The sequence below is a fragment of the Oryzias melastigma genome, linkage group LG6, assembly GCF_002922805.2.
Source record: "Oryzias melastigma strain HK-1 linkage group LG6, ASM292280v2, whole genome shotgun sequence".
Classification (NCBI taxonomy): domain Eukaryota; kingdom Metazoa; phylum Chordata; class Actinopteri; order Beloniformes; family Adrianichthyidae; genus Oryzias; species Oryzias melastigma.
In genome coordinates this window covers 2,436,855-2,448,737 of record NC_050517.1, presented here as the reverse complement: position 1 = coordinate 2,448,737, position 11,883 = coordinate 2,436,855, and the positions used below count along the sequence as shown (strand labels likewise).

At 41.3% G+C, this 11,883-nt stretch overlaps 1 protein-coding gene across 1 annotated transcript in view; it reads left to right on the top strand.

Moving 5' to 3' along the window:
* Positions 1-11,503: 11,503 nt before the first annotated feature.
* The window catches only part of lrriq1 (leucine-rich repeats and IQ motif containing 1), a gene marked incomplete in the record, with an annotated part of 72,332 nt that continues 71,952 nt past the window's right edge, over positions 11,504-11,883 (top strand). Inside the window, 1 exon segment of the mRNA XM_024281986.2 lies at positions 11,504-11,755. Coding sequence (XP_024137754.1) covers positions 11,633-11,755 — 123 coding nt within the window.

The window sequence follows — 11,883 nt, the reverse complement described above, 5'->3', positions numbered from 1 at the left end:
CACAAATAGACCACGGGAGAGCCGCAACACCAGCTCAGAGAGGAGGCTATACTAAACTCCCAACCATAACTTGGGAACACAGCACAAATAACCACTGGTATACTGAGAGAGGCAGCAACTGACCTGAAAGACAAGATCATGTCTAGAATAGTCGTTTTTCCATTAACTCTGAAATGTTGCAAATTGGAATTTGGATAATAAATTCTCCTAATGGAAACACCACAATTTCGAAAAAACTCGCATTTTTTGGAAAAAAGTTTTTGCGCTTAGAGGAGGTGGTATTTGGGATGTATTGAAACAGACATTTTTTGCAAAACTGTAATGGAAACACTTTTTTTTTACACAAATGTGCTTCTCAGTATGAAGCGTCTGCTCTGAGCCGGCACACCGAGAGGTCCCACAGCGTCACAGCTCTTTAGAAACTGCTGGTCATACGGAATCGCAGCTCCTCCTCCTCCTTTCCTCATCACTTAATTTGCAGACTTTTGCAGCTTGGAGCCTGAAGTCTCATGAGTGCGAGAGCCGTGACAGAAACTTGAATGGATGTTGTTGTGTTTTCAAACAGAAAAAAGGTCCAGATGCTTTCCTGTTAGAATGCTTTTTCTTTTAACCGCTGAACAGGCTTCTCACTCTTCTGAGTTGAGCTGTGCTGCACGCGCCCCAGACAGAGCTGTGACATCACCCAAATGCCCCTTTTAGTGAATCTAATTAAAAAAAAAAATACTTGCTCTCATTCATCGTCGTGTTTTTAATGACTTATCGCGTGAGTTGGTTTGTGCTTTATCGCAAAATTATGATTTAATGGAAATGGTGTCATTTCGAAACTGTGTTTTTTGGAATTCCTAGAATTTCGATAAAGTTTTGCGCAAATGTGTAATGGAAACACAGCTAATGAACATCAGACAACCCCGACACCAACTACAATGGTTAAATGAAGTAGCACCTGAAAGTCTCCTGGAAACTGTGAATGAAGCATTGAGGGCAGTTCCTACCACAACAATCACAGAAACCAAAGAAATGGTTTACACTACAGCAGCAGTGATCCTTGAAATGCTTGGCTATAAGAGCAACCATGGGAGAAAACAATGCTCACCATGGAAGCAACGGCTGGAGGCTAAAATCAAGACAACTCAGAAGAAAAAATGAGTCAGTAGACAGAAGCTCAGAGAGGTGCAATGAAAAACCAAGTGCCTCAGAGATCCAGCCAGATGCCCGTACCTGAAGCACTGGAAACTGCCAAACAAAGGCTCCTGGCCTTGAGCAGCCGCCTAAAGAGGTACACTAGAGACAATGAAGCCAGACGGATAAACAGGCTGTTCGCAAATCAACCTGCAAAAGTGTATACTCAGTAGCAGGGTCAAAGCAGCAGAGCAGACCCACCAAGGCTGGAAACTGAACGGTACTGGAAAAGTATATGGGAGAAAGAGACAGCACATAACAGCAATGCTCAATGGCTGGTCTCTCTGAAGAAAGAACATAGCAACCTCCATGAACAGAACCCAGTAACCATCACAGTGGCCGACATCCGAGAAAGAGTCTCAGGTATGAAGAACTGGACAGCACCGGGTCCTCACATGATACACGCCTACTGGCTTAAGAAACTCACAGCACTCCACGAGAGCTTGGCAGCACAAATGAACCAAATGCTTAAAGATGGGTCTCACTGAATGGCTAAAGAGCGAACGATCCTGATCCAGAAGGATCCCTCAAAGGGTGCAGTCCCATCCAACTACTGTCCAATAACTGTCTCTCCACAGCATGGAAGCTCATGTCAGGCATCATTATAACCAAAATACATAGAAACATGGATCAATTCATGGGCAACACACAGAGGGGCATTGGTAGAGATTCCAGAGGAGCCAAACACCAACTCCTGGTTGACAGAACAGTCACACAAGACTGCAGGTTATGACACACCAACCTGTCCACAGCCTGGATTGACTACAAGAAAGCTTATGACTCAATGCCACACACCTGGATCACTGAACACTTAAAGATTTCCAACATCAACAGTACTCTGATACCTCATTTCCACTGAGCGGTCCGGACCAGACCAGTCCCCTCTTGGCCAGTTTGGAACGGTCCAACAATTTCAAGTGAACATTTCCATTGAGCGTTGGACCATCAAAGCACATGCGAGGTCTGGAACAATGGCGTAGCTGTGTGTTGAAACGGTGCGTGTCAGCCTGGGGTTAGGCAAGTCCTGAGAAGCCAGCTCAATGGCAAGAACAAGACCTGAGCAATAAACAGTTACGCACTGCCAGTCGTCAGATACCCTGCAGGAATAAGAGGATGGCCAGAGGAAGAGATACAGACCACGGATGTTAAGACTCGAAAGCTCCTCACCAAACATGGAGGGTTCCATCCCAAATCCAGCACCCTGAGACTGTATGCTAGCTGCATAGACCTCTATTTCATGGCTCTTCTGTGAATAAAGCCAAGAAAGTCATGAGACAAACAAAGTACCTACAGCCCTGGACGGTGTGCTGGTCTGGTCTTCTTTTGCCTCTCAGGCTCCATGTGGGAGGATCGTTTATGGCAGTGACATACACCACACAGAGGAAAATCCCAGTTAATCGTTAAATTGAAATACTGAACATATGACTACAGTGCAAGAGTAGTATCCATTGATTTTATTGTTGACTTTGTCACTTAAAGTAGCAACTGTTAACAGAATAAAAAGGAAGTTCTTTTGGAGATGCATAAGTGATTTGCTAGGTGTTTGTCAGGAATTTCTATCCACAGATACAGATAAATGCTCGTTTCCATTAGTGGATATCAGATGCTGAGAAGTGGAGTGATCAGTGATAAAAAAAAGAAAGTTTCCTGTAGATTTCCTCGACTTTTAGCTAAGCGTAAAAAGCAGCATTGAGCTTCCCATAGAGCTCCTTCTGATGGTTTTGATCTGGTCACTGAGAGCCATTCTGACTTCACACAGAGGACTGCTGTTCACTTTGATTCCAGCACAGCTCTGGACATTCATTTGTAGAGTTTAGTCTCTTCACAAAGGAAACAACAGAGCTCACAGTTAGCTTCACTTGTGGTTATCAATGTTTCCATTGATGGTCCACTGTAGAAACTGTGTTTAGAGTTTTCGATTATGGTCATTCATTTGGAGCTTTAGTGTAAATGTTGTAACTCTAAACTCATGGAGCCTTTAAATAAGGAAAGAGCTGTAACTGTCAGCTGCTTCTCCACGATTTCCCACCCAGCTTCTCAGCAGGGCTTTTGATATTTAAAATCCCACAATGATTTGAAGCAAACCACCTCTCTCCCTTCCTCCTCAGCCTTTACACTGCAGAGTTCAGTTATCGGACAGAGTCCTGTCACCTGCAGAAGTACTTGGACGACTCAACCTTTGTTGTTTGCATCAGCGAAGGGTGGGAGTCTGGGTACAGGAGTGTCATGGGTGACTTTGTCTCATGGTGTGGGCTCAACCATCTGCAGCTCACCATCATCAACACTAAGGAACTGGTGGTGAACCTGAAGAAGACCAAGTCTCCTGTTTCCATCCAGGGGGTCAATGTGGACACAGTGGAGACTACAATTGGGAGTCTACATCGATTTAAAACGGGACTGGAACACTGATCCCCTTTATAAAAAGGGTCAGAGTCAACTCTACTTCCTGAGGAGGCTCAGGTCATTCAACATCTGAGAAACTATGATGAGGATGTTTTATGAGTCTGTAGTCTCCAGCACCGCCTTGTTTGCTGTGGTGTGCTGGGGCAGCAGACTGAGGGCTAAATCGAGTTAAGTAAACTGATCCGCATAGCAAGGGACATAGTGGGAGTGAAGCTGGACTCCTTACAGTAACGGAGAGAAGGAGGCGTAAGAAGCTGCAAAGCATCCTGGATATCTCCACCCATCCCCTCCACCTGCTGCTATAGACCAGTTAAGGAGCTCACGGTCAGAGAGACTAAGACTCCCCAGAATAAGAACTGAGTGCCAGCCATCCAGACTTTATTAACTGGAGTCAAAGTAATTCCAGAACTTGTTTGAATTGTAATACAGTACAGGTTGGCCACATTAGATTTTCACAATACAATAACTCCCAACCTTGTTTGCCAAAACGTAAAAAAAAGACAGTACAATTTTCAGGCAAAATTAAAGAGCCTGTGTCTTTTTTAAGACATATTTTATACAGCATGGCAGGACCTCATTAGAAACTCGCCTGAGTGGTGGGTGGGACTGTTGTCACAGAAGTTAGCCTTTTTGCTAATTTCCTTTCAATGGTCATCAATATAATTTCTATCCATGTGTACAGTTTGAATCCAGATTCCAGCTCAGATGAGGAAAACAAAGACGTTCATGGATCTATTTGTCTGACAGTGGCTTAAACAGAATGGAGCGCAGCAGGGAGACTGGCCTGTCCATATCAGTTACTGCTACACAAAGCCTTTCTCAAACCGTTGTTTTTTATCTGCTCCTGATTCATCCTATTTGAATAAATAAATACCCAGAAACACAGGTTTCATCTTAATATAGAGAGAAATATGCTACAAGAACCTGATAAAACACCAGAAACACACTTTTCATTGGAGTGAGTCTTCATAGCATGTGTATAATTTGTCCACTCATGCTTCTTATAAAGGTTTTGTTCTAGCAGGGCGGTTGTGGTGCAGTGGTAGGGCGGTCGACTCCTGATTAGAAGATTACGGGTTCGATTACCACCTTGCCCGCCCATGTGTGGAGTTGTCCTTGGGGAAGACACTGAACCTCGAATTGCCTCTGGTGGGAGGTTGGCACCAGTGTTTGTCAGCAGAGCCACCACCAGTGTGTGAATGTGTGAATGAGTGAATGGGTCTGTGACTGTGAAGTGTTTTGGGCCTTCGAAGAAGGTAGAAAACACTATATAAGTTTTTATCATTTAGTTAAAACACTGGTGTATACCAAAATACATAAACATTGTGATTATGCAAAGATTCTTTTAATCTGGATCAGTGCTTTAAGAAGACTCATCAGTTTCCAAGTCGGAAGCTTAAAATGTCAGCCTTTAATAACTAGCTGAAAGAGCATACTGTATTTCATTTAAAAAGCGTAACCTTTAGTCTAACAGTTTCATCTCATGGATCATTGATGAATGCGTGCTGTGCAGTTTACACATCTACAGCGTGCAACACGAATTTGGAGAACAGTCATTTGGAATGCTCTTAATCATTGTATTTGATTCTATCTTTAGCCAGAGTTCTCTGATGGACATGATAGTCTTGATATGCTGAACAAAAGCCGGCTACAGACTAGAAACAGGAAACCTTTAACAACATAAACACAGCGCTGCAGTCCAAACCGCTGCTACATTTGGGCCAGAGCCACTATTCACTTGTTTAATCTGCTGTGTAAATGTGCAGCCCGGCTCTGTCTGTCTGCTGTCTGGGTTCCCTGCACTTGGACAAAAGCGACAGACACCTTGCCCACTGACAAAGGGGTCTGGTTCTAATTGGAGCGGACAAGGTTTGCTGATGGAGCCTTTTTGAGCAATTGAACTTGGTCAATACCTCTTCAAAAGATTAATGAAACATAAGGGAGAGGCAGTTTGACTCCAACATCAGGAGCAGGACCGACCTGTCCTGTATCTGCACATCAAATTGAGGACTGAAGCTGTGCTTTGGTCTGTAAAGGCCTTTGCATTTTTTTTTTTTTTACAAAAGTATGTCCACACAAAACCTTTGATGGCTCCAAATGTGTTGTTACTGCGCCACATAAATGCAGTGAACATGGTTGTGAGGGGATTTTACTTCAGGCCTTTAAAGGACCTGGCATTTTATCTTTTGTTCAAACATCACAAACACAGAGAAAATGCTTTGTAATTCTTGGAAACAACACAAACAACCCAGAGAAAAAAAGCTTCATTTCCTCTTGGAAAGAATCGAGGTTTTGTGCATGAAAACCTGCGTTGGCCACTGGAATCTCCTCAGGAGTCCAAGAGCAGAGCAGAGCTCCCACTGCAGGAACGGAACACGTCTTTGTTACCAGAAACTCTAAGTACATGCTTATATTGTTAGCAGACAATCACAGTCTGTGTTCCTCCAGTCCTGTGATTCACTTACAAAACGCTGAAGAAAAAATACCCACACAAGTCACTGACATATTTTTTCTCTTTAAAGTACAACATCTTATTGTGCAAAATGGAACTGCAGACAGCTTTAGCATCATAGTTTACAGTTACACTCAGTGCTAATATTCAGATTATTCACTAAATTAAAAATAAACAAGAATATTGCATTCGTTCGGTTCAGTATAAGTTGCACTTTAGATCTACATTTTTATAATGTATCCTTTATCATATTGACAAAGTAAAAAGAAAACAGGTTTTGGAAAACACTAAATACAAATCTGTGGGTTAAAAGGTTTAAAGACCTTCTCCAATCATCTTTTAATCCATTTTCAAAGCATGCTGTTCTCTTTCATTTGCATTATGATTCTGCCGTTCTTAGTAAAAAAATAATGTGGTATTTTCTAGGACACAGTTTCTGCAGAATGGCAGGAGATCACGAGAATTCACCTCTGAGTTGTGGGACTGTTGGCTGGGAGTGAGTCTGTCAACATTTCCCATCGTCCTTTAGTTTATAATCGCTACTGCTATCTTAAGCACCCCACACAACCTCAAGCTAACATTACTGTTTGTAGTGTTTCTCTCTCATATTAACACTAATAATCCACTCGGGTCTCAGTAGCAGTCACCGTGCTTTATTTTCCGTAGCTTTCCAGCCCGCGCATGCCCAGTACATACATCCGTGACGTCATCAACAATCGACAGGGTTTGTTGTCATACACTACACTGTTGCAACAAAAATGGTTAGTTATCCATCTAAAGCTGTCATCAGTGTAACCAAAAAAAAAAAAAAAGGCAAACAATTTCAGAGCTGTCTAGCCATACAGCTTTGATCCAGATTCCAGGTGAGACGAGGAAAACCGAGACATGCATGGATCTATTTGTCTGATCCAATGGTGGGTGGTGTAGTGGATGGGAGGCAAGGGAGGAGCTGTGGGTGCGCCGTGAAAGTGAAAATTCAAAGTATTATCCATTTTTCAAATGACAATTCAATTTGCAAATTCATTTTTCAGTTTGCAATACAACATTCAATTCAGGCATGCAAAATGATCATTCATTTTGTAGTTTACAATTAAGTATGAAAATTTACAATTCAATATCACAATTTTAAAAATAAAATATTGAATAAAATCAAAATCAATTGCATTGTAAATTATCATGGGTTTTTGATGTCATTATTCAAATGCAATGCATTTTGTAATTTACAATTCAATACGAAAATTAGGCTTTTAATATGAAAATACATTTTGGAATTCACAATCCAATATGGGCTGCACGGTGGCGCAGTGGTTAGCGCTCTCGCCTCACAGCGAGAAGGCCCCGGTTCGACTCCCGGCTGGGACCTTTCTGTGTGGAGTTTGCATGTTCTCCCCGTGCATGCGTGGGTTTTCACCGGGGACTCCGGCTTCCTCCCACCATCCAAAAACATGCTTCATAGGTTCATTGGTGACTCTAAATTGCCCCTAGGTGTGGATGTGAGAGTGAATGGGTGTGTGATTGAGGCCCTGCGACAGACTGGCGTCCTGTCCAGGGTGTACCCCGCCTTTGCCCATCAGCAGCCGGGTTAGGCTCCGGCACCCCGCGACCCCGAAAGGGATGAAGCGGTCAAGACGATGGATGGATGGACAATCCAATATATAAATGTACAATTCAATATTATAATTTTTAAAATAAAATATTGAATAAAAACAAAATGAATTGCATTCTATATTGTCATGGATTTTGATGTCATAATTCAAATGACTATGGATTTTACAATTTACAATTCAATATGCAGTTTGACCTTTCATTTTGAAATGCATTTTAAAAATGATATTTTAATACATGGTTTGATTCAAATTCATTTTAAAGTAACTTAAAATATATTTGTGTCCCCCCACCACTTAAATGCATTATCAGTTTTATCCAGGCGCTTCAACTGGTTCAAAATTCAAACTGCTTTGCATTCTGTCAGATGGGCGGGGCCTTCACCCCTATATATGCTAATATCCACTTCCTTTCGACCAATAAAAAAATAGTAAAGACTCAACTAAGCAATGGAGTTGTTTGTTGTTGGAGGTTACAGAAGAGAATGCTATCTGCTAAAGAGTTAGCTTCTATCTGGATGACTTGCACTACAACTGCTGTGTGACAGCTCAAAGAGATTTTGGAGGACAACTTTAGGGCTGCTGTGAACTTTAAGACAGCGGTCCCCAACCCTCGGGCCGCTGACCGGTACCGGTATCGGTCCGTGGCTCACTTGGTACCGGGTCACAGACAGAAAAAAAACGGGTCAAATGCTCTTAGAAATGTTTTGTAACATTTGCCATTTAAGTCTTTTTTTTAAGTTGGAGTATCTTTGATAACGAATTTGAACCTTTAATGATCTTAGTGGTTGGAAATACTTTGTAGAGCAAAACGGTCAGTGGTCATAGCTGCAGCATTCAACACTGTTTCATCTCTGGAAGAGATTTCCTCTTTTAAATTGTTGTATCCATCTGGAAGTAAAGATACACAAGTCAAATTTACAATTGTAGACCTTCAGTATAAAGAGTAATGTAGTTCTGAACAATACAGCATAAATACTTAATATTATTATAAGATGTGATATTATTGGCCAATTGCAATGAATCAAGTTTGTATATTACACTATAAAATTGTAAAATATATATCAATTCATATCTGAATTCATATCAGTTAACCTTTTGTTGTCCCTCGTTTTATTATACATGTAACCATATTTGGAGGCAATTTTAATGAATTACACAAAAAAAACTGGGGTTCACCCTGGACAGGTCTCCAGTCTGTCTCAGGGCCTCAATCACACACACATTCACACCTAGGGACAATTTAGAGTCACCAATGAACCTATGAAGCATGTTTTTGGACGGTGGGAGGAAGCTGGAGTCCCCGGTGAAAACCCACGCATGCACGGGGAGAACATGCAAACTCCACACAGAAAGGTCCCAGCCGGGAGTCGAACCGGGGCCTTCTCGCTGTGAGGCAAGAGCGCTAACCACTGCACCACCGTGCAGCCCACATTCAGTGGTATTTAAAATAAATAACCATCCTAACAAGTGAACAGCTGGATCTTTTTCTGTTTGAAAACACGACCAGGTCCTTTCAAGTTTGTCTCGCGCTCCTCAGACGGCTGCGTCTAATTCAGGCTGAAGCTGGAAAAGTGCGGCGAAGATGAAACTTTGGTTGGTGATTTTATGGAGGAGCTGTACCATTCTGTTTGATACCCAACTTAGAATTTATAAACTACAATTAAAACAGTGAAAAAAAGACAAACGAGCGTTAAACAAACAAAAAAGTCCAAAGCACATAACCTCAGAGTGAAATCTATTTCTACAGAGTAAATCCTCATCTAAAAATGTCGACAGCATGCTCCTCTTGTTGTTTTAAACTGCTGCATCGGTACATTCCATTGAGGAAAACAACAGTATGACAATGATTACATTGTTGAATTGTAAAGTAGGTGTTAAAAGGTCTTCACGGATCACATTGATGAAGTCTGCTCCTATTGGCTACCCGTCATCTGTCAATCAAACCCCCCAGACGTTCGACGTCAGACCCACAAACGCTTATTGAGCCATCTGATTGGTCAATTTATAACTCTAATAACTTGTGATGATGGAAAAAAATCTTTAAAAAAAATTAGGATTAGAAAAAAGAAGTTAAGCAGAAAGCAGCAGAGGAAGAATGATTATTCTGACATATAAAATGACTGAGAAATAGCTGTCTGTTTCTCAATGTAAGTCAATGGGACTTTGGCCTTTTTGAAACCCAGTGATACTTCCTATATGAACACGGAAGTAGGGGGGCTTGCTCAGTCCAGTTCTTTGTTACACAGTCAATGATTCCTCTGCATTGTTGTGTTCTTGATCCCATCAAACGTACAGATTCATCCACAGACAACGACATGCTTTAATCGAGGCTCTTTTTAGTTCATCAGTTGCGACTCACAGTCCTCGGCATCCACTTCCGCATGCAACACCTACTCTCGCGGGGTGCGTCACCGACTGACATTTTCACCTCTTAGTGCTCCATTAACTGGAATAAATCAGTGCTATAATTATACTCAGTTGTAATGTAAATCCAACTTTAAACATACCATTAAAATCAGGAAATATTAAATACTTAGGTGTCACTTGTTCCTGCAGTCAATCAGACTTAGTGCAATTAAATTATGTACCATGACTTAAAAATATTCAGGACGATCTACTACAATGGGTTAACCTGCTCATGTTGCTTACAGGCAGAATAGCTTCAGTTCAAATGAGAATATTACCCTAAATCAGCTACGTCTTTTCTATGATTTCTATACAATCACCTGCAACATGATTTAGATTCATTTGATACATCCATATCCAAGTTTTGATGGAAAAATAGACCGCAAAACATCAGGTTAAAAACTATGAAAATGTTAAATTTCTTGATGGGTTAGAATTTCCCAACTTTCACAATTATTTCATGCTCATTACGATATATTTTAAAATAGCATAATAATAATCTAGCAGGTCAATTATGGGTGGATGTAGAACAGCCAAATGTGAAGAGATTGAGTTATCAGATCTTCCTCCTATTTGTAGCTCCATCAAAGGGGTAAAAAAATGTCCCCCCCATTCCCTCAAATCAGGCTTTATTTACTTTAGACACGTGGGGATCATTGGTGAAAGCAACCACCAATTTTGATTGCACCCCTCTTACATGGCAGACTGTGATCAGTAGTGTCTGTCAGCTTCATGTACAAAAGGGGTTTATAGAAACACACTCGACAAAGTTTCACGATACCCTGACTGTAGAGGTCAAACATATCAACCAGAAGAGACACTCAATGGAAATCTGTGTTCACGTTGCTGGACAGGACAAGTTAAAAAAGCAAACAACATCTAATTATAAAAATGTATTTCAAAGCCTTAAAGTCCCCTATGATATATTTTAATTTTAAAATAACCTTTCCGGTAGTGTTTTAATTATGATTCTCAAGTTTTTAACCAAAATTCAACAACCTTGATTTGAAGCCTCTGTTTCTAAAATCTCCTCTGAGGAGGCGTGGCTTTTTGAGCCAAGCTGAGCAGCTCCGCCCCTGATTCTCCCAATGTCTGATTATTATAGCTCTGTGTCTCACTGGTGTAAATTTTCACCAGTGCCACACAAAAATGTCAAGCAACATTGGAAATAATGTATCATTTAAATAACTTTCACTACTGTAAAAGAAATCAGGATTATCAAGGAGATTAAAAAAACTGTATGAGAGCAAGAATATCTATTCTGACCGATAGAATGACTGAGTAACAGCTGCTTATTTCTCCACAGAAGTCTGGGGGATTTTGACTTCTTGGAGCCAGCAGGTACTTCCTGTTTGGAACACCAGGGAGAGCAGTTGAGCTGTCCAGTCCCTGTGCCTCTTCTGATTTTCGCTTAGTTTGTCCCTCGCGACTCGACGTAGAGCTGTTTCCAAGGTGACGCGTTACCCCTCGTTACCTCAGACGCGCCAAGCAGTCTTTTGACTTCTGCGGAAAATAAAGGAACAAATGCAATACAAGCTTGCTGCAGTTGGATTTTCTGACATAACTAGCAACATTTTAAAGTTTTATGTTTAGAGAATTTACTGGAACATTTGAGAAAATTATGTCAGAAAGAGAAAAGCGTGAAAAAAGCGTCTCTGAACTGGATGAAAACCTAAAAAGGATAGGAATCGTCTCACATCAAGAAGCGGTGAGTGTGTTGGCATTAGCAGAGAAGACTCAAATTTCTGCATGACATATTTCCGTTCAGAAGCTTTTAGAAGATCTGCCATCTCTCTCTCTCTCTCTCTCTCTCTCTCTCTCTCTCTCTCTCTCTCT